Source organism: Eubalaena glacialis, chromosome 9 (assembly GCF_028564815.1).
Source record: "Eubalaena glacialis isolate mEubGla1 chromosome 9, mEubGla1.1.hap2.+ XY, whole genome shotgun sequence".
Classification (NCBI taxonomy): Eukaryota; Metazoa; Chordata; class Mammalia; order Artiodactyla; family Balaenidae; genus Eubalaena; species Eubalaena glacialis.
In genome coordinates, this window is record NC_083724.1 from 14,717,837 (window position 1) to 14,741,362 (window position 23,526).

The window sequence follows — 23,526 nt, forward strand, 5'->3', positions numbered from 1 at the left end:
AAAAAGCTACAGGGAAGTGAAGGCTATGAGTTCAACTGAACTCTGTTTTCAGAGGTTAGTGTAGCATGTTAAACCCCGAGTGTTAATGTCTGCCCTTAAAAATCTTTAACTACAGCTCCCGCTTTTTCCTACCACTCTTTCTGCTGCAACCTTATAACTGCCCTTGGAACAAAACCACAGTTGGAGCTGGGGCGGGGTAGAGGATGGGATTATTCTCTGGGCTGAAATCAGTGTAATGGAATAAAAAGTGAATGGCACCAAGCATCCAGAGATCTGGGCTCTAGTCCAAGTTCTACAGTGAATAGGCCTATAGACCCTCCTGAGGTCAGTGGTCCTCCCCAAGCTGGGGAGTCCCTGTTCCTGTGTGGTCTACGTTAGTGTTTACAAATTTACAACACATATCTATCTACCTTTAGAATTTAGGAGCAAGAAATTAGAATTCTCACAAATTCCCTAAATCATAACTTATTCTTAAAATACTGCGAACATTCTTCATACTTTCCCCGTTATTACAGACATCTGAAAAAAAAAATTAACAAATAGGAATATTAAGCTTAGTAGAATTTAGAAAGAACTACAGCCTCTAGGGAATACTTAAACACTGGAAAACACCGGGGAACATTATTGGATAGTATTCAAATAACGTAACATTCAAATATCCTAACGAGGTTAAGAGTATATAGAATCATGTGTCAAAATTGCCAAATTAAGTTTATTTTGCTTCCAAAGCTTATTTCTTGGAACACTGCTCATAGGATTTGTATAAAGTACACTATGTGTATAAACTTATCTTATTTGCAAGAATAACTCACAGTTTGCGCCAGACAGGGCTAGACACCCCCTCTTATGACATGCCAACAATCACAGGCAAGACTGACTAGGTGGAAACCATTTCTCTTCTACATGCTCCCGTCCTGGTTCTCTTAGTCTTCAACTCTATGTTAGCATTTCTTGCTCTAGTTTTTTATTTGATGAAGCTGGATTCCCTCAAACCAGCAACGTCTCTATGCTTTTAAGCTTTAGTATTCACAGATAAAATTTTAATACTCTTCCACATTTCCTCAACTGACTCTCCCAGGGATTCTGGGATCAAAAAACATAAGTTTCCTGAGAAATGCTGGGAAGGAATTCCCACGTGGAAACCCTGATGAAGGTCCTAGCCCCAGCTCCCACAGCATCATCTGGGAGGACAGTGTGGTACAGTGGCCAAACCATGTAAGTTGGAGTCACACAGACCCTAAAAATCATTAAACTCCTCTAAATCCGTTCCCTCGTCTGTAGAATTGAAGATATTATCACCAACATCCAGATCTGTGGGGAGAAGTAATGCAATATATCAATACCAACTACCACACAGATGTTTTAGGAACAAACAACTCTTCCTTAGAGTTGGCTACAGCAGGTTCTCTGGGTCTTTGGCCTACAAAGAGATACATCCAACCTCTTTGAAAGAGGCAGTAAGAGCATCAGATTTAGAGTCAGAGACTTGGGTTAGGAGCCTAGTTCTGCCATTTACTTTAAGTGTCTCCTGCTCTCTGACCTCAGGTTTCAACTGCAAAATGAGGATAGCATTGACGTGTAAGGATAAAATAATGTTAAGAACCTAGGGCAGTACCTGGCAGAGAGCACTGGTGTTTTGTCCCTGTCCTCTCCTATTTCCTATAGTCAGCTGTGACACCGTGACAAAGGAAGGCCACCAAGAAACAGTTTTCAATGCACAGTCAGCACAGAAAATGAACCAATGAAGGCCAGAGATAGAAAGAAAAACCTCCTTTGGAATTAGTCCCACCTAAAAAAAGCTGAAGGAGAAAAAGTTGGATTTTGCCAACTCCATAAATTAGGAAGTAATTGTGGACCATAGAGAAAGCTTTAGCTATTCAAATCCTTGAAACATCAATTCAGGAAATATCTGCCAAACCCAGTGCAAGAGACCAAAAGGATTCAAACATATCCCTCACCTCGAGCAGCTCACAATCTAGAAACAGGAGACTGACTGTGACGCACAAGGATAACAGGACATCAAGGCAGGAGAGATTCCTTCCAACTGGGGATGCCAGGCCTTGCCAAGGAGACTTCTTAAGCACTCATGCAGAAGGGTGATCAGGCAGAGGGGACGGCCTGAACACAGGAGTAACAGCACAGCATACTGGAGCACCCACATGCCAGAGTAGGTGAGGATGGAAAACTGAGTTGAGGCAAGGCTCCGAAGGGCCTTGAAATCCAGACCAAGACATTGACTTTATCGTGAAAGCAATACGGACAGTCCATTTGGGGTCCCCAGTACATTTTCGGTAGGGTTTACTTTACACAAGATTTTCACATGCACCAGAAACATCTGTCGTAAAAAAAAGGACATCACCATTATCATTTTCTTTCTTCTCCTGAGGCAGCCCACCAAACTCCCCACTATCACAAACAGGATCCTCTGGACCTCTGGAAGGGGCTCAGCCTGAAGTCGCTACAAGGTCTTCATGGAAGGGCCCTTGCAGATCCTCCCTCATTTTATATCTAGAGGAACTAAGGTCCAAGAAGCACAGAAGGTGTCAGAACCAGAGCCTGGCAACACCCTTCCCACACACCCTTCCCTCTTGAGAAGGAAGACCTAGGATACCGCAGATGTCTGTGGACTCCCACCCAAACTGCCCATGGTGTCCCCAGAGTGGAGTCACCTTGTGACAGAGCCATGGAAGCAGCCTAGATCAGGTCTCTCTTCTCACCCCACAGGGATCTTCCCCATGGAGAAGACACCCGTGGAGCAGGTTTAGGAGAGCACCAGACAGAGGGAGCAGCCTTGGCTATCCCGTCTGTAACTCAACACGCCACCCACTTTCTGGACCTCACTGCAGTTCAGTTTCCTTTCCTATAAAATGGAGACTGGCTTAGGCCACTGGTTTACAAACTTTTAACAACAGAAACTTAGCTCAATACATAAAAATAATAAAAGCACAGTTGCACTGGTTGAAGTATGAGTAGCCCCCAGGGTACCTTCTGTGAACCCCTGGGGTTCTGTGGGGCAAGTCTGAAAAACACTTGTCTAGCAGTCCCCCTGGGTTCTTCCTACTTCAGGATGCTCAGTTTCAATGCTCAAGTGGAAAGGTTAGTATGGTGGGCTCAGAACCCACATCTCCACTGAGCAAGGCACCAGAACCTTCTGATATCTGCCCCTTCAGGCTAGGAAAGAGTCAAGATCTACTCCCAATCCGTGAGGCTATGTCTAAGCCCTAATACTCCCCTAGTCCTACGTGCACTCAGGAAGCCCACTCCTAGTCCCACTTCCTCAGGACTCAGGAATAACAAACACCATCTTTAGCTAGAAGAAATAAAATCCTGCTTGTCCCTGCAATTCCACCATTAGCAATTCATGCTTTTGGATAAAGCACTTCCAGTTCCCTTAGGAGGTGGCATTCACCCCACACACTTCTGGGTGACAGGTCAACAGGTCCATTCCTCATGAGAGGCAGGAGAGTAATAACATACTAGGCACTCAATATAGGCTCAGTGAACGTAGATGACAAACCTCACCCTCACTGCCGCCTCCCCTTGGCCCCCACACACACACACCCTCGCCCTCCCACCCCCAGCCACCTTTACGCATGATGCACTCAGAGACAAGATCCACTGGGTTCTTGCTTGGCCTGACTGGCCCAGCGTCCTCTTCCAGCCTCAGAAGCCTTGGACCTTCACTCTCCACAAGTTACTTAACTCCTCTGTGCTGACAAAAGCATGGAATCCAGAGATGCGAGGGGGCAGAAAGAAGCCTCCCCTCCCCCAGAGAACAGCTGATGAAGGTTAGAGTCAGCCAGCAGGAGGCACAAAAAGCCCCCACTCATTCCTCCTCCATGCCCTCCTCCAGCCACTTTAAATAGTGCACATCTCCTTGGTCCATGGGAAGACTGAAGACCTCCGGGATTTCAAAAGGATGCACCAACCTTTGGAAAGAAAGCAGAGCTCTGTGAGTGACTAGGATTAGCCAGCCTATGCAATAAAACCCAACTGGGCAGCCTCACTTGAGGCCCTCTGCAATATGCCTGCAGCCCACTGCTCCAGCCCCACAGCCCACCACTCCTACGCCTGTTACCCATCTGTCACCAAGTGATGAGTTAGGCCGGATGGCTTTAGAGTCTCACAGACATGGGTTCAAATTCTAAGCCTGCCACTTACTAGCTATGTAAGCACGGACCAATCACTTAATTTCCCTAAAGGCCCTGCAAAAGAGGGGATAAAAATAGTACCTATGTGACTGGATTGCTGAGGATTAAATGAGACAAGGTATATAAGGCACACACCTGGTACACTGGCGCTGTATGCATTCAGTAAATGTTAGCTACTGTTTTTATTACTATCCTTCACTCATCACTGTGCCTTCCCCAAACAACTCCCCCTTCCCCTGTACCTCTGTATTCTCTTCTCCACCTAGAAAGTTCTCCCTGTTCCTGCTGATAAATCAAAAGCCTCTCTGTTCCTCAAGGCTCAACTCAACCACTGACCTTTCCCCAGGGATCTTCCTTGGCCATCCAAACCCACAGCAATCTCTCCCTTTTCCCCATTTCTTTCACCTAGTCCTCGGCACAAAATGCCAGTTCTCTTCACTTTCCAAACTGAAAAAACATAAGGCCTTGGGCCTTGGTCCCATCTGTCACCCAGGAGTAATAATCCTCTGCTTCTTTTTTGCTGAATTAGGCACTGTAAAGTTCTCATGAGATAGGATGCTTACTAAATCACAACATGTGTATGTATAGGTGCTTAAACATTAGCAGTAAGCTGGGTAATTTTATCTAATGCCTGAGAAAAATGAATTTTCTTATTTCATGGATACCTAGACCAGTGTATGTGTTTTTATAAGCAGACATACAGAATTCAGTGTATGTATGTCTGAATAGCATTCAGTATAAGACATTTTAATAACACTTTAGTAGTAAGAGCTGTCACTGATACAGCAATTCATGTGTATACTTGACATAAATTCTTTCCAATACGCATAACAACCCAAGGTACTAGTATAGTCCCCATTTTATAGATGGGGCAACTGAGGCACAGAAAGTAATTTGCATGCACTTATGCTACAACCAGCAAGTGGAGGAGCCAGGATTTGACGCTGGAGGTCAAGCTCTGGGGTTCACTGTCTTAACCCTGAAGCTGTCTTTCACCAGTCAGGCTGTAATTTCTCAACAGCACTGGTTCTACCAAAGATGCCCTATTTCCACACCTGCGCTAAGGCAGTAACATGAGGGCCTTCTCTACCAATAGATCTGAGACCCAGTATAGCCATATAACCATAGAATCCTGCCTGGTTCCCTAAGATGTGAAAGGAAAGGGTTTTATCATCCAGACAGGTGACCTGCATCCTGGCTGCATAGGAGAGTCAACCAGGGTGCTTTGAAGAACACCATATTTGATCCCCATTCCAGATGAATTAGGTCAGAATCTGAGGTGGAGCCCAAATTGGTAATTTGAAAAAGTCTCCATGTGATTATAATATGTAGCCAACATCAAAAATCACTGGTTTAGACCAGAGAATCTCAAGCTTTTACTGTGCATAGGAATCACCTGGGGATCTTGTTAAACTGTAGTTTGATTCAGTAGGTTTGGAGTGAGTGTGAGATTCTCCATTTATGGCAAGCTTCCAGGTGATGCCAATTATTACAAAACTATACTCTGAATGATAAATAAGGATTTACACCAGTGGTTCTCAAGTGGAGTCCACTGACCACTGGGGAACTCCAAGCCTCTTTCAGGAGGTCCATGAGGCCAAAACTATTTTCATAATAATACTGTTATTTATCTTTTCACTTATGTTGACATTTGCACTGATGGTGCAAAAGCAATGATGGGTAAAACTGGTGGCACCTTAGCATGCATCAAGACAACGGCACCAAACTGTACTAGCTATCACTGTAGCTATCACCACAATACTTGCATTTTAAAAAAGTCAAATTCACTTAAGAACATTCTTGATAATATGGTAAAAATTACTATTTTTATTAAAGTTTGACCCTTGAGTGTGCCTTTTTAATATTCTGTGTGACAGAATGGGAAGCATACATAAAGCACTTCCGCTATATACCTAAGTTCAGTGTTGTCTTAAACTTGTATGATTGAGACACAAGCTAAACTAGACTTTTCCCAAAGAATACCATTTTTACTTTCAAGCCTGAGTAACCATCATTTGTCAGATTTACAAATTAAGGTTACTCAGGTTTGAGTATTAGGTAGACATTTTCTCAAATATGAACAAAGTGGGCCCATCACTCAAATGAAGACAATTTATATCATTTAATGCCAATCAAAAAATTCATGTTTTGGGGGTTGGGGAGGGAAGGACTGGGAGTTTGGGATTAGCAGATGCAAACTATTATATATAGGATGGGTAAACAACAAGGTCCTACTGTATAGCACAGGGAACTATATTCCGTATCCTTTGATAAACCATAATGGAAAAGAATATGAAAAGGAATATATATATATATAAATGAATCACTTTGCTATACAGCAGAAATTAAACACAATATTGTAAATTTAAAAAAAAATTCATGTTTTTAAGCAAAAATCAGAAGTTTGGAAAACCTGAATTTATCATCATGAGCTTAAAAGTGTCCCAACACTTAAAGATGCTTTTGACGAGATCCAGCCTCTTATTAAGCCAGATTTTGCAAAAATGTAAAATGATGCCATTCTTCTCACTTTTTTGTTTTTTGGAAACTATGGTTACTTTCCATAAAAATACATTACTAGCATACCTTGTTTTATTGCACTACACTTTATTACAGATACTGTGTTTTTTCAGAAATTGAAGGTTTGTGGCAACCCTACATCAAGCAAGTCTATTGATGCTACATTTGCTCACTTTGTGTCTCTGTGTCACATTTTGCTAATTCTTGCAAAATTTCAAACTTTTTCAAGATTATTTTATTTGTTATGGTGATGTCATCAGTGATCTTTGATGCTACTATAATTGTTTTGTTTTGTATTTTTAAATTAAGGTATATACATTGTGTTTTTAGACATAACGCTATTAACACACTTAATACACTGCAGTATAGGTTGAACATAACTTTTATATGCACTGGGAAACCAAAAAAAAAAAAAACCACATGATTCACTTTATTGCAGTGGTCTGGAACCAAAGCTGCAATATCTCTGAGGTATGCCTGTATTTATGTTAATATGTAATTGTTCTATTACTGTTATTTTAAATGAACTAAAAATACATATTTTAAAAATTTCTCAGCTTTAATTTCTAATACAGTAAACTTTGATATAACCCACATAAACAAAGGTCTTTTGGGTCCTTAATAATTTTTAAAAGTGTAAAGGGATCCTGAGACCAAAATTTTGAGAACCGCTGGTTTAAAACTCACTCACTTTACAGATGGAGAGTCTGAGGGACAGGGCCATACCCAGGGTCACATGGGAGGCTGGTGACTAAGCTCTAGGTCTCCTACTTCTCAAGCTCATTCACTTAGTTCCCAGCATGTCCCGGCTGGGAAGAGACTGCACTATTACCTGATGTAGCTGGATAGCATATGGACCTTGGAAGTCTTTGTCTTTATTAACTGTAAAAGAAAGAAAAAAAAATCACTGCTTCAGGAGCTCAGCCCCAGCTCTGCAGCTGCTCATTCATCTGGCTGTTTAGGAGACAGCATTCCTCCGGGTTCCCAGGCCCTGTTAGTAGCTTACAAATGAACCTAGGGCATCGTATGTGGGGCAAGAACCTCAGTTAATTGATCTTTGCTAATTTTTAATTGGAACCTTGCTCTCACTCTTTCCTTATTAAGGCCGCATCCCCCGATCCTCACTCACCAGCAGGATTTCAGTGGCTTCTTCTATTTCTCCATTCCAATAGTATCTGGAGAAGAGAACAACAACAACAACAACAATTATCATGCTTCCAAGATGAGTTCAGTGAAATAAACCTGGCCCAATGAGGTGACTTACTAAGGTGGAAACTTTAAAATCTTTCCAAGCCCATATAAAAAAGCCTAGAGTTGGCCAAGGCCCTACAGGTCATCTAGTCTAAACATTCTAATGCACGCTTCTAGCACCTGCCTTAACTTTCCTGGAGGTGAGAGGCTCACCATCTCCTGAAAGGTTTTCACATGAGATGGTTTTTCTTATGGTGTGCCAACATTTGCCACCCAGTTGTTTTCCCCAACTTCCACATGAAGAACCACCTCAGGACAGCCCTAGAGAAACTCCTATATGTTCTCTCCTCTACAATGGGCATCTCCAGCTTTTTCAATGCTCATCGCATACTCTTGGCTTCCAGGCACCTCCCCATCCTTTGCACTGGTGCTATCTGTATCACTGACTCTCAAAGCTGAGTGCCCACCAATGGGTAAATGAAAAAGCACAGGAAGAGTCAGGGAAGAAGTAAGCCTTATAAAATATGGAAACAGGTCCAAAAGTTAAAAACAAAGTCAGTGACAATGTTTAGAAAAGAGTACGAGAACAGCATCATGGGAAGGGAAAGAAATTCGGCCTGAGAATGCCTATGCTGACCCAGGACAAATCTAAGATGACTTAGGCCATTGGCCTCATCTCACAGAGCTGTGGTAAAAGGATGAATTACAAGGAAGGATGAACATATGACGGGAACAGTAGGCTAAAATTCTGTTCTAGCTCCAAAGCAGTAGCTCCCAGACTGGCTTTATGTGAATCACTTACATAACCTCTTAAAAATTCAGATTCAAGCCCCATCCTCAGGGAGACTGATTGAGTAGATCCAGGAGGGAGCTCAGGAATCTAAAGCATAGCCAAATTTGGGAGCCCTAGCTATAGGTGATGTGAGCCACTGAGGGAATGACACTGCTGGGCAGGGGAAAGCTTTCATTATATAGCACTTTTCTGTTCTGACCTCTAGAGCAGACGTTATTTCTCTCCCTCCCTCCCTCCCTCTCTCTCGCTCATCAGGGGAGGAAGGAGACGAGAAACAGGCTGATCAGAGAGATTAAGGCACAAGACAAATCCTGCACAGCTAGTACTGGGATACTGACATATTTTGATGAGGGAAATGGTGCAGACCAGGCTTAAGTAAAGGAGCTGATGAAATGAAAGGCAGACAATACACAGAAACAGCCTGTCGCATATGCTAAACTCTCAAAGTTTTCCAGAGAATCCAAAAGTAATGGAAATTATAATCTTTGATATCCCTAGTTGGGTTACTCAGGGATGGAATGCCCAGTTTGACTTCTTTGCTAAAAGCAAGCTAATTGATTTAAACAAAGAATGTGCAGGCAAGATTCACTGTTCCTAAACTGTAGATTTTTTTCTCCCTTCTCTAAACACAGCCTGTTTTTGCTTTTGTTGAATGACATAAACCTGCTGGTTGATTTCCTCTGAATAGAAATTGACAGTGAACTATTGATTAATTAAATGCCTTTGAGTTGTTCTTTGACAGTTCCCCATTAGTTCAGTGCTCTTTCCACCAGGCAGGACCTGACCTAGCACTCCCACACCCTTCCACAGGCCATAGCAAAACTCACAGTGAGGATGCCTTAGGCAGGATGTTCACAGAGGCAGTCAGCTTCTTATCCAGTATAGCCCTAAAGCAAAGAGAGAGTGACAGTTACTGGGGCAAGTGTCCAGGAGTTCCTGGGAACTACTCAGGAAACCTAATTCTAAATAGATAACCATTTAGAGTGCCCCTCCCAACTCAAACCAACATGTTTCATAACTACTGTGCACAGAACCTCTGAAGACAGAGTTGTTTATAAGTCCTTCCCTGGGTGGGGAGAGAAGTAGGGAAGGCAGTTTTAAAGGACAGGCCTAGTCTGCTTGGGGAATGGGAATTTATTAGCAATGGACGGAGAACAAAAAGACCTGGATTCCAATCCAGCCCTGCAGTAGGATGGCTGTGTGACCTTATGCAAGCTCTTTCTTTCATTCCAGAAATAAGTATTTGAGCACCTATCCAAGACAGGCACGACCCCCTCACTCAACCTGACTCCTGCTGTACAATCAGAGGATTGGTTCAGTCGGTGGTTTCCAACTCTTTCCACTACCAAAAACTCCTTTTATTATGTCACCTTCTTCTCCTTTTCTCTCTCGGATATGTACTAGGCTGACAGGGTTTCTGGTCTGTAGATATCATGTGACCACATGGAACTGATATAACTCCAAGGAAAAGCAAAAAAAGGCATCCTATCCTATGTCTGTCTTTGGCAAATACAGGCTCTTTTCACTTTTTATTTTTGTGAAGGTTCCTACCACAACCCTAAGAGCACAATCATCATCACCTTTGCAGACCTCTAAAAACTTCCTTTGACAGACCACAGGTTGGAATTCCTGCTCTGATAGTCTGATTCCTGGGCAGAGCCCTGGTGAACACAATAAAAAGTGCCTGAACTAGTACAAGTGTCATAGAAACAAAAGCACCACCAAGTCATCGATGCAAAGAAGTGTCCCCAAGTATCAAACCTCAAGCCCTCGGAGTCAGGCAGGCCCTGACAACCCCCTCTCAGGTCTCAGTCAGCCAAGGGGGCCTGGTCTCAGTTCTCTGAAGTGTGTGGCCCCTGCCAGATAACCCTAATCTGAGCCCTGCTTACTGATCTCTCCTTCCCTTGACCGCTGCCAAGAGAACTGACCTCCTTTCTCTTCCCCCGAGTTCCAGGCTGAACAGTGCTCTATTTAAGGCTCCACATTAATGTGGTATTACCACCACCCTCATTCCCTTGGAAAGTTCCAGGTGGTAAATAAATCTCTGACGGTAAGAAGAGGCACACGGCACAAATTTGTTTAAGCAACTGCTGCAAGTCTTGCTCACTCAATCAAATGATCTGCTGAGAAATGACACTTCATTGGTTCTGAAGGTGGCACGCAAACACAGGGAGTGAGTTAAACCTCTAGAAAAAAATAATCCATTGCCTCACGGGCCTCCAATCTCTTTGGTAGTGTGAACTCCTCAGTGAGTAATCACAGCAACCTGTCCTTGGGTAAAAGACTGTAAAGTTATGGAGGACTGTGCTATTCAAAAAGCTCCTGTGGCCAAACAAACAAACAAAAAACAAAAACACACACACTAAAGCCCAGCAGTGAGTCACAGACGGAAAGCTCAAGCCCTCATGCTCATCTGAGTAAAGCAGAAGACAGAGCTTCTGGGGTCTCTAGAAACTGCAAAGTTCACAGACTAGAGGCTCACAGACCAGATACATGGTTTGGCTCTCACGGCATTTAAAAAAAATCTTGATTTTGCTACCAATATTTACTATCAGGGTATTTCACATTAAAAAAATACACATTACCTAGCTTCTCACCAAAAAATGAATCTTATAACATTTTGGACCTGTAGTCCTACAAGGTCAGATTTAGCTAGAGCTGAGCAGGGGCTACTCCCTCGAGGCATGACATATGCTTCTCCGGTCAGTCAGTTTCCACTGTTCTCCCTCTCAACACCTGGGACGAGTAAGGGTTGCTAACTACAGTCATTCTTCAGCGTGACACCCCAGCCCACTTCACTCATTTAAGTTGCCTGCTTGTGATATCTTTGTCTGTGACCCTGGCCTAATCCAATTCCCGCTCCCTACGTATGAAATCAAAGTCCAGAGAAGGAAGACTTGTCTAAGGCCATATGTGGTGTTGGCAGCAAAAAGGACACTAGAATCCAGGTCTCCTGGTTCAACATTCAGGTTTTCACCCTAGCCCCAATAAGAGATTCTTCCAGTTTAGAATGTATCTGTCAATGAAGAGCTCTAAGAACACTGCCAGGAACCAGAATGGAACTGAAACAGAATGGAACTGAACCAGAACTGAGAGGCAGCAGACTGAACGCTGAAGAGCACTAAAGAAGAAAGAGCACTAAACTGGAGCTGAAAGACCTGGTCCCAGCACTAGTTCCATAGGCAGAGCTGGGGTTCCTGCCGGCTAACATTTGTGGGGCCCTCCCCACCATGTACCCACTTACTCTCCTTCTACAAATCCTGGAAGCGAAACCTATTTGCCTCTCTTCTACCCAAATCATTCATGAAAAATACAGAACAGAACAGCTGAGGGGAGAGCTCCACTGCCACATCACTCAGAACTCCACTCGAGACTTAGAGCTCAGCTGGCGGGCTGCACACACACTGCAACCTCCCTTTTACACCCCACACCAGAAACAACAAAACATTTCTTCGCCGTGCCAGAGCACAGTAAGGAGAAAGCTTTATGTACTAGCAACTAGGAGGAGACCCTAAAGAAAAAAGGCAGCCCTGAGACATGCATGGGAGCATGTAGGGGGACTTCCTAACTTAAGAGCCTTTGAATCTTTTAAACATTGGCAGTGATCTGGTTTTCTTGGCCTCCAGCAACCTGGAGAATTTTGAAGAATATAAAATTATAATTTTTTCATTAACATAGTCATAGTTTGAATCATATAAGTTGACCATCCTAAAAATTCTTCTTGAGGTGATAAATTATTCTTAGAAACTGATTTTAACTGTTAAATACTAGATTGTAGAAGTATTTCAAGAATCTTCTTAGTAAGTTTTGCCTACACCTGCTATGTAAATATGTATGCCTATTATTTTATTTCCTTTGTTCCTTATTACATTTATACTGTTCCTTTGTAAATAAATAAATGTGCCTTTTTGAACTTGGGGCAGGAGTGGGGGGAGAGAAAATGAAAGCAACAGTCTGTAATCTAGATGTAATGGGAACCAGAGCAGGCAGGAACTTGGAGGCAACCATCAAGGTAAATAGTTGGAATGCCACAGCAGGAGCAGGTAGACCCCCTAAATCTCCCATGGCCCAGGCAAGAGTAATGGGATGTTTGATACAGGCAGAGCAGCGGGCGTGGGAATTTTGGACAAAAGGCAAAACACTGTCCTAGTGGCTGGCAACAGCCAAGGACAAAAGGGAGAATGCATGCCCAGAAGACCAGTTACTTGGGTACCCCAGCCAGTAGAATGTCCACCTGCCCCACATGCACACTGCAGAGTGCCACCTAAGGTCAATTCCTGCAGCTGTTTCTGCACTTCCCCATAAGCATAGCTAAGAAGATGAGAGAGGTTACAATTAAGAATTACAAAGTATTTGAGGAAAGTCAACACCATGAGAGACTAAAATTCAACAACAAAAAAGAATTTACATGAGAAGGATAATTGAAACCAAGATTTTAAAATAAGTACAATTATGTATACTTGAAAATTGCCAAGAGAGTAGATCTTAAAGAGTTCTTATCACAAAAAAAGGTAACTGAAATGATAGATGTTTAACTAACCTTACTGTTGTAATCATTTTGTAATATATACACATATAAAATCATCATGTTGTATACCTTAAACTTACACAATGTTATATGTCAATTATATCTCAATAAAGCTGGAATAAAATTAAGCATAAAATAAGTATAATTACTATCCACAGAAAGATAAAGCAAGATTATTGCATTTATAAAACAAGATCAGACAATTACAAAACAAGAGCAGTTGGTTATTAAAAACAATCTGAAATCTTGAAAAGGAAAACTATAAAATTCAGTCTAAAGAAAACTAAAAAGTTCAGTCACAGAAAACAAATTCAACATCTATCTATAAGGAGTTCCAGGAAAGCGCGATGCAGAAAGAATAGAGAGAGTAGAGAGACTATATTTAACAAGTAATACTTGAACATTAAGACAAAGAGAAACTCCTAAAAACCAGGAGAAAAACCAGAGAGAAAAAGCATTACCTATGAAGGAATGAGACCCCATTCCTGACCTCTCATCAGCAACCTTGGATGCAAAGACAATAGAGACCCCTCTCCAAGCTGATACTGATCCATTTACCTGAACTGGCCTTTCAACTACTGTATTTAGAATCCAGGCCTTAGAATCCTTCTCCTCCTGATACCCAACACCTCACAGATGTCAGCTGAAGTTGTTCCCTGACAGGACCCAGAGTGGCTAATCCAGGGGTCCAGTGAGTTCAGCACAGATCCTGGGTATACCAGAAGCACAGAAGGGATTTCAATTCCTAGCTGCTAAATATAATACTAGGTCATATTTCTGGAGTAATCACATGTTCTTTTAGACAAGAGCTATTCTCCAAAAGTAATGTTAATAAGGAAAAAATAGGGGCTTCCCTGGTGGCGCAGTGGTTGAGAATCTGCCTGCCAATGCAGGGGACACGGGTTCGAGCCCTGGTCTGGGAAGATCCCACATACTGTGGAGCAACTAGGCCCATGAGCCACAATTACTGAGCCTGCGCGTCTGGAGCCTGTGCTCCGCAACAAGAGAGGCCGCGACAGTGAGAGGCCCGCACTCGCCGCAACTAGAGAAAGCTCTCGCACAGAAACGAAGACCCAACACAGCCATAAGTAAATAAAGAAATAAAGAAAAATTAAAAAAAAAAAAAAAAGGAAAAAATAGACATTCTGGTTAGGGGCAGGAAAGATGGAATCAAATGCAAAGTTAACCTGTGACCATCAGTTTGGAGGCTATGTGCCCCCAAAGACCAAATTCAACACATAAAACACTATAACTTAAGCTATCATCAAACTTCAAGAATGCTGAGTTGTAGAGCAAGAAGAAAGGGAGCCAGGAGCCAAATCCATTACCCCTCAGCCCCACTAACCCTCTTCAAAGCTGCAGCTATAAAGGAGTGAAGGGCAGGGGAGCTTCCCTAGCAGTCCAGTGGTTAGGACTCAGCGCGTTTACTGCCATGGCCCTGGGTTCTATCCCTGTTCAGGGAACTAAGATACCGCAAGCCGCAAGGCGCGGCCAAAAAAGAAAAATAAATTAAAAAAAATAAAAGAGGAGTGAAGGGTGGAAATTCAGATACAACAAACATTTTTTGAGCATCTACTACATTTGAGTTACTGGAATAAGGACTGTACATATATCATATAATTTAATCCTCTCAACAACCCTGTGAGGTAGGTGACATTATCCTATTTTATAATTCAGAAAACTAATGCTTAGAGAAGGGAAGCAACTTGCCCGAGGTCACACAGCAAGTGGCAGAGCCAAGATTCAAATTGCTCTGATTACAAGTCCAGTGCTCTTTCCACCACAGCACAGCTGCTTTTAGAAATCTGCCATATACTTGGAATTGGTCTCCTCCTCCTCTTGTCATGGTAAGCACCTCTGGGACAGAGCAAAGACTATCTCCAAAAAGAGAGCTGGGTCAGGAATTAGGATTCTTAAATTCTCAACCTGCGGCGTTCCACTGTTCTCTTATCTTAACACCTTGCACAAGCCACCTATCTCTCTGGGTCTCATATCCCTTTTACGCCCCCATGTACCACTCAGCATTTTCAGGCCCAGCAGCAGGATCCATCCAAGTGTCATTCAGCCATGCTTCTCATATCACCCCAAGCAGACAGCTGGGTAGTTCATCACTGGACAGATGGGGTTGTCAAAAGCAAGAGAAGTACCCCAAAGTGGCCCCTCTGGAGCATCCTGGTAGCTCCTGAGCCTCCTGGGGCAGCACCTAAGCCCCTTCACCATACCTGGCAATATCTCTGGCAATCTGCTCGTTGGGACAGTTGACAAAAACGATGGAGTAAGTGCCGGAGACATAGCTGCCAGTGACAACTGAAAGGAGCTGCTGGCTAAGGGTCCTGAGCATGGGGTATGTCAGGAAAGAAGCAGTCAGGATCTACACGGTGGGAAAAGAGAAGCACAGATCAGCAGTGACATGGCCAACTCACTATTTGCCAGCTCAAGCAGACTGGAACCAAAGCTGAGCATCATATTTTCATCCCTATTTCCCATCCATAAAATAATTCCTGGGATCTGTATTGAGTTTTAGTGCTTAAAGTTTTCATGTCTAGATTATTTGCCTCTGCATTTTACAAATGGTAAAAAAAAGAAAAGAAAAAATAGAGGCTCAAAAATCAAGAAACTTGCTCAAAATCACACAGCTTTGGGAATTCCCAGGCGGTCCAGTGGTTAGGACTCAGTGTTTTCACTGCCGGGTTCGATCCCTGGTAGGGGAACTAAGATCCCACAAGCCATGCAGTGTGGCCAAAAAAAAAAAAAATCACACAGCTTTTAACTGAAGCCAAGATTAGGAGTCGTGTCTGGATAACTTGAAATCCATTCCTACTGTACAAAACTGCTACTGGAAGTAACGCCAATTGGCATCGACTGAACTGCTATCATCCTATGGAGATTATTATGAATGATAAGTTCTTACACTTGTCGATGTTTTAGGGAGTTAATTTCACCTTCGTTCAATTGTGTATGTGCCAGGTGCTACAGGGAGTCTAGTGGAAAAGGAAGGCTAATTCTAAAGCAATGTGACCTGTGCTACTGTGACAGACAATTGGAGGGTCCAGGAGGAAGGCTCTACCTGTTGGGGACAGGAAAAGGCTTTGAAAAGAAGGTACTATCTAAGTTGGAACTGAAATAATAAGCAGAATTACAAAAGAGGGAGATATGATAATATGTACAAACTCAAGAGGTATTTAGGGACAGATAAGCTATCTAGTCTGCATGGGTCTTAGTCTGTGGGTAAGAGATTGGGAGGAAAATGAGACTGGCTAGAACTATAAAGGGTCACGCTAAGGAACGTAGGGTTTGTACTCAAGTGATAAGGTGCTTTTGCAGGTTTTAAAGTAGAAGAGTAATAATATGATCAAGCTGAAGGAGGATGGGGAGTGACCAGAAGGTAGTCTATTCAAAAGGCCATTACAATGTTCCAGGAAAAAGACATTAAGATCTTGAGCTAAGAAAATGGCAGTGACACCGTGAGAGGAAAAGACAGTTAAAATATCATTTTTCTTGCTTTTTTAATGACAAACTTTTTAAATAAGAGGAAATGAAAAGAACTGGAGGACATCTTCTATTCCAGGGTTCTTTGCTGGGGGGATACAAAGGAGTCATTAATAGGGATGGAGGCAACTTGCAAGGAGTCCCACTGTGACTCAGGCAAGACTGAACAAGAGCGTGCTTCTCCTGCCTCCCAGCCCAGGGCTCACATCTCGCTCAAATAAACCTCTGTCCTCCCACTCCTATGGTATTGCCCGGCCCTGCCTGGCTCCTACTTCTTGGCAGGGCCTGAGTAGCGTTTTTATGTCTTTAGCTTCAGTTTGACTAGAAGCCTGTCTGGGGTGGGTTTCTCATTCCCTCCCACTACCTCCACCAACACCTCCAATCCAACACACTAGTCCTCTGAACTAAACCAGTTACCACACAAGAAAAAAAGAACCAGGCTTTTCAATGAAGCTTTTCGTGACAACTCAATTAGATTATATAGGAAAAAAATAAAGGCACTGAAGAGCAGGATTTAAATCCTAGTGCCACTACTGCTGCCTGTGGTCTTCAACAAGTTACTTCCTTTGCCTTCTATAAACGTTACCTAGAAATTGGAGATTATGACATCTGTGCTGCCTGCCTCAGAGTTGCCATGGGTTCAAACAAGATAGGAAAAACAATATAAAATCACTAATCCAATAAAGGAAGGGACTGTGGTTTGCTCATCACTGTGTCCCCAGGACAGTTCACGGCACACAGCAGGTTCTCAAGAAATAACTTGTACACTGGTGAAATAGTACACCAGCAAGATGTTGATATTGAGACAAAATAGCCTTGTGAAGTAAGTAGGGCTTTTGGGTCACCCACAGAGCTTTTGGCAGAGAATTGGACAAACTAAAAAACTGTAAGGAGTCAACTACATGACTCTAAGGTGGCTTCCTGTACAGACTCTAAACAAAAGGAGTAATGGTCTGTCCCTCAACCAAAAAAACCATTCCTAAGGAAGATCTAGGGCATTTCAGCCAGCAGTTATCATTGTTACACAGAGCTAATAGGATTAACTATAAACTCACCTAAAATGTATTGAAACTCTTGTATGAACTCATAGCCAAAAAATACTAAGAGATACTTTGGGCCCTCGGGGATTATCTAAGATAACCCTTCATTTAACAGATAATGTTACTGAGGCAGAACATACAGAAATTCTGTGACAGAAGCAAGACTTAAATCCAAGACTCCTGACTCCTTTTCTGGGCTCTCTGAACTGCAAGGAGCACGACTAGGAATTGATACAGTGGGCGTACTTCAGCTTCACTTAATCCAGAGCCTCTCAACTTGGGGCAATTTTTCCCCCCAGGGGACATCTGGCAACATCTAAGGACAATTTTGATTGTCATGACTGGGGAGGAGATGCCATTGGCATCTAGTGGGTAGAGGTCAGGACTACTGCTAAACATCCTTCTATTGTACCATCAATCACACTGAAATACAGACAGTTGTTTACATATGTCTCCCTCATTGGACGTGAGCTCTCTGGCCTCATACATTTCTGTATCCCCAGCACTTTACAACCCGCTGACAAGGAGTATGGGCTTGAGAAATGTTTGTGGACCATATCAACAAAGAATCAGAAGCATGAAAGGTTGGTTTGGAACCAAAAGTGGACTACAGTATATTAGAAAGTGATATTACATGAATGCAAAATACACACATCACCATATTCCCTAACAGAAACATTATAACGGGAAAAGATTTACTGTAAGTTTATAACATTTTCATATTTACGTCTTTACTATATACCTTTTCTAATTTTACATTCTTTTAAAATATTTTATGTACCCTTTCAATTATTTCATTCTTTTTTCGTCCTGCAGTATTTGCCTAGACTTCAAGAGATTATGGTTGACTTTACGATCTGTGTTAAGGCAGAAAGGGCCTCAGAAACCACCCAGTGGTTCTAAATTTGTAATCCATCTAGTTTTAAGGAATCTGTGAATACTCTGAAATTGACATTGTGCTTATACACTTTCCTTGGGTGCAAATCCAGACTTGCACTCACACACATACACACACACACACAAAATCAAGAAATGTCCCCAAAATGTTGAGCCACTGATTTGTGCCAGTTAATTAAGGGCCAGAGAGGGGAAGAAATCACCAAAAAGTGAGCAGCAGAGCTGGGCTAGACCCCTAGGCTTGTGGCCCTCCCACACAGCTCTCCCTTCCACCACCCCCGCACCCCACCCCACTCAGCCCCCGCCCACTGCGACCACCAGCACCACTGTGGGGACTCTGTAGCCACTGCCAACCTTAACATTTTAACATACTTCAGAGATGAGAAAACAAAGCCCCCAGAAAAATGAGATGGTAACTGCACTGGAAAGAGGGAAAGAACCTATCATGTGACCACATGAGAACTCACCAGCAGACACCCCTCACCACCCCAAGGACCCTGGCAGTGAAACACAGCCCAGTCACTCCTCCTCACAAGGCAGGGCATAAAGGGGTGCTGGTAATCTTCACATTCACACCACAATCTCCAAGACACAGGGTGGTGCCTCCAAGGATTTTACCGTCCACCCACTACCTGCCCGCCCCCAGCTCAAAATCCCAGGAAGAGTAAAAGAGAAATGCACTTTCTTCCCTCAATCCCCAGGTTGGAGGTTTAGAGGTGAGAGGGTTCATAGCACTGTAGCATGGAACACTCACCAAGAGGCATAAAAGGACAGAGGGCCGTGGGCAGCCTGGCAAAGGGCACCGTGAGCCCAGCCTGTCCATGGCGTCGCTGGTAATTTAGCAGCACAGCCTATTGGAACTGTGGCCTGAGGCCGAGTTGCTGGCTGATGGGCGGGCACGAAGGGCCTGAACTGCCCTCTCCCCTTACCACCTGCTGCCTGCCCCACTGCCCAGCCAGGTCCCAGCCAGGCTGGCCGGAATGAGATAGTGGAGGGGGCGGGGAAAGAGGGAGTAATTTTTCATTGGGCAACTCTCCTTCTGGAAACATACAACCCAAGCACCATATGCAAACCTCCAACCCCTGCAAAAGTAAAAATACTAATTTTCCCTTCCCATTCTAACATACACATACAAAAAAACCATAAAATCCCCAGAGATGTACAGATTAAAAGACCTAAGTTTCTTAGATATATAAAATCGTCAGCCCAAACACAAATACACATACACAAAACTCTTCCACTTTGCAGGGGTCCCCAACCCCCGGAATCTAATGCCTGATGATCTGAGGTGGAGCTGATGTAATAATAATAGAAATAAAGTGCACGATAAATGGAATGCGCTTTAATCATCCCGAAACCATCCCCCCACCCCGGTCCTTGGAAAAACTGTCTTCCACGAAAACGGTCCCTGGTGCCAAAAAAGTTGGGGACCGCTGTAGAGGACCATCCCACCAAAAAAAACCCAAATAAATGAAGCACACACATGGCTGCCTTCCCTTCCCTGTCCCCCACACATCACTCCCTCCTCCTAGGATCTCCCTTCTAATCCTCTCTGGTTTAGAGAGGTTTAACATCAATTATTAAACAAATCTTTAAAAGCAGCAAGCTAAGGACTGACTGTTGCCCTTTGGGGATGCAGAGTCCACTGTTGTCAGGGTTTCCAATTTTTTAATCCAGCTTTTTAATGTGTAATATCTTAATTTTTAAATGACGACACTTCAGGGGAAGAAATTGAATACACACGGCCATAAGTAAATTTTAAGCCAAGGAAACTATTCTACAGCTTGACTGTGGTAGTGGTTACACAAACATTAAAAAATTCAACAAACTATAAACTTAAATTGGTTAATTGTGTTGTATGTAAATAGTACCTTAAACAAAGGAGGGGGGGAATGCTGAAAACCAATTCAAAATTGTTTTAAACTGGGCAAACGAAACAAAACACACCTGTTAGCTAAACTGGCCTGCAGGCTGCCAGTTCACAGCCTCTGTGTTTATTTTAATTACCTGTTTATCTGTCTGTCTCATTCCTTGGGACTATAAATTCTTAAAGGCCTGATACACTTCCTGGCAAAGTGTCTAACAAAGTCAGCTGTAGCCCTAGTCCTATCATTTACATCAATAGCTATGTGGACTCAGGCAAATAACTTAACCTCTCTGAGCTTTTTGGGGTTTTTTTGGTAAAGGAATGGCTAATACCTCCTTCATAGGTCTAAAGTGAGGATTAACAGAGAAGATTAATATAAGAATGCTTTATAAAATGTAAGACCATGTCAGCGTTTCACGAGCAAGTAGTCTCATGTCAACTACCAAACAAGGTTAACTCAGAAAATCTCCATTTGTGATTGAAAAACTTAGCGTGTGTGAAAAAAACAGGGTTAGAGAAAATGAGGCTGAGTGATCCTAAATAAAAACCTCTATATTAAACGTCCACTAAAATAAATCAAGGCTACGATCTTTTAAATCTATTACATTAATAAGAAAGGCCACTGTTAATGACCATTTTACCTTAGATCCTGAGATGATGTCCCAGAGTTTAGCACAGGATCCCACAGAGATTATGCTCAATAAATGTTTGTTGATTTGGTGATTATAAGGATGGTCATGATGAAGACGATGCTGGGGCAGCAGGGGAAGGATGGCAAGAGATGAACTGTTACTTGGAAGAAACCGTTTCTGGATTCTCTTCTTCCTTCAACTCAGGCACCTCTACTCTCTTCAGATTCAATTCCAAGGTTAGATTCCAAAAGTCCAATTCTGCATTTATGGCCTTGGCAGATTCTTGAGATCTAGTAAGACCCTCAGTGCCACTGCCTGAGATTATAAGCTCTTCTTCTGGAGGCTTCTTACCCTCTTTCTCTCCTCCTCCATACTGGATTCAGATATGGACTCAGAATCCTCTTCAGAGTCAGATTCTGTACCCATCTCTTTCACCCACACTACCTCGTCTTTATTGTTTGTGTCTTCCTTCTCTTTCTTCATCTCCTTTGCTTTATTTTGAAGGTTCTTTTGGGCCTCTTTATAGGTATACAACAATTTATTGAAATCTTTTTTAAAGGCCAAACTTCAATCCAGTAAAGAACCCATATCAATTGCAGCTTCAAAGAGGTCTGACACCTGGTGTAAGACAGAATTGTTTCCTTAGATTCAACTTTATCTCTGGTTCCAGAGATTTGCCTTCTTCCTCATCTACAGATATAGACTCTCTGTGTTATTGCCAAAGCTTGAAACTTAAGTAGCTTATTAATTTCACTTTCATCAATATCGATGAATTTAAAGCCCATCCATTTTCAGACTCTATTTTTTTCAACTTCTTCATTAGCTCTAGGGAAACATGCATAATCATTCACAACATCATCCCAAAGGTTCCACCAGGCTTTATTAAGAGAGGCTGGTTTTTCTATCATCCATCACCTCTTTTATTATTACCAAAGCATCAGCAAAGTTGTACTGTTGCCATGTTTCTTTCAAAGTGAGGCAAGGGTTTTTTTCAAAAAGTCTGCAAAGTAGTCAAATATATGCTTGGTGTATTACCTCCTGAATGCTTCAATTATACCCTGATCCAAGGGCTTAAGATAGCTACTGCCCTCCAGATGGAGAAACACAATATCATCATTGGGATGAGCAAAGAATGGAGTCTGGGTGACTGAGACCTCTGTCCAAAAACAGCAACACTCTGAAGGCAAGATTTTTTTCTGTTAAATAACTCCAGGTTCAATGAATAAAACAATTACGAAGCCAATCCAAAATGAGGGCAGCTGTTAATGATACTGTTAGTGATCGCCGGAAAATAGGAAGGCGTTTTATATTTTTTTCCATAAAACAGGTGCTGCTTCATAAAGCAGCAATGGTTTTGTCACCTGCGGCACTGGCACAAAAAATGAAAGAAATCCGGTCCTTAGCTTCCTCTAAGCTTTCCGCATTTTTGTCTTTTTCCCAAAAGTACGCGAAGGCAAGCACTTCCAAAACAGGCTCCTCTGCTTGGCGGTGAAGACCTGCTGAGGTACAATGCCACTAACTCTGATCAGTTTCTGGCGTTGCTTGGAATACGTGGGTGCCGACTGGATATTTAATGGTTCTTCCTCCCCTATCAACCTGAATTCAGCAGCCTATAGCGATTTCTAAACTTCTCCAACCATCCCCTGCCCGCATGAAACTTCTCTGGGTTGCTCTTGCCAGTGGTTTCCACCAGTTGCCTGTAAACCCGTTTGGCCTGGCTGCAGATGGCCTTCAGCGTCAGAGGCTACCCCCTCCTCCTGTGGTCTAATCCTAGACCCCAAAGATTAATTCGTCTCCATCTTCTCGATGTTTACGTCCTGAGGAACGCACAGCACCTAGAAGCAGACGGGCGAAACACTCTCCATGCTGGTCCTGACCGCCTTCTCGTTTTGCGTAAGGGTGCGCAAACCCTTCTTCCAGCTTCTCGAGAATTTTCATCTCGCCTTCCAGAGACATGACCCTCCGCCTCCTCTTAATACGTGTCTAGCCCGGGAGCAGGATGCCCACCGCCTCCGCCCCGCCCCGGGAAGCCTAAGCCCCTGCCCAAGCCGCAGCGGCGTCCACCATAGCCGCTGCCGAGAGCCTCGTTTTAGAGCTAGGGGGCCGCCCCCAAGGCCGTTCAACCTTCGGCTGGTCCTCGTTCTCACCACTCCGCTTGCCGGGCATTTACCCAGCCTTCGTTCTCAGTGGGACAGAAGCAAACAAACCGGAGAGTCGGACTGCAGGACCAACTGAGCAGCGCCCAACATGACGCCGCGCTGCGACCCCGTAACCACCAGCGACCCTAGTCAGCCCCGCTCTCGCGAGGCTTGGCAGCCCCCGAGCGCGCGCTGCCCGGCAGCTCCGCAACTCTATTGGTGCCGCCCGAGCCGTTTTGGCCCAGCCAAAACTCGGGGAAGGGAGTCTGCGCCGGGCAGA

The 23,526-nt window shown here is 43.4% G+C and overlaps 1 protein-coding gene across 1 annotated transcript; it reads right to left on the reverse strand.

Moving 5' to 3' along the window:
- Positions 1-692: 692 nt before the first annotated feature.
- Positions 693-23,466, reverse strand: LOC133097789 (protein CutA homolog). The gene is made up of 7 exons (XM_061200015.1): positions 21,118-23,466; positions 15,406-15,554; positions 9,483-9,542; positions 7,801-7,846; positions 7,504-7,553; positions 3,586-3,929; positions 693-2,335 (listed from the first exon to the last, which is right to left on the reverse strand). The coding sequence occupies exons 2-6, from the start codon at positions 15,522-15,524 to the stop codon at positions 3,827-3,829; spliced, it is 378 nt and encodes a 125-aa protein (XP_061055998.1). The 5' UTR covers positions 15,525-15,554; positions 21,118-23,466; the 3' UTR covers positions 693-2,335; positions 3,586-3,826.
- Between the last annotated feature and the right edge of the window lie 60 nt (positions 23,467-23,526).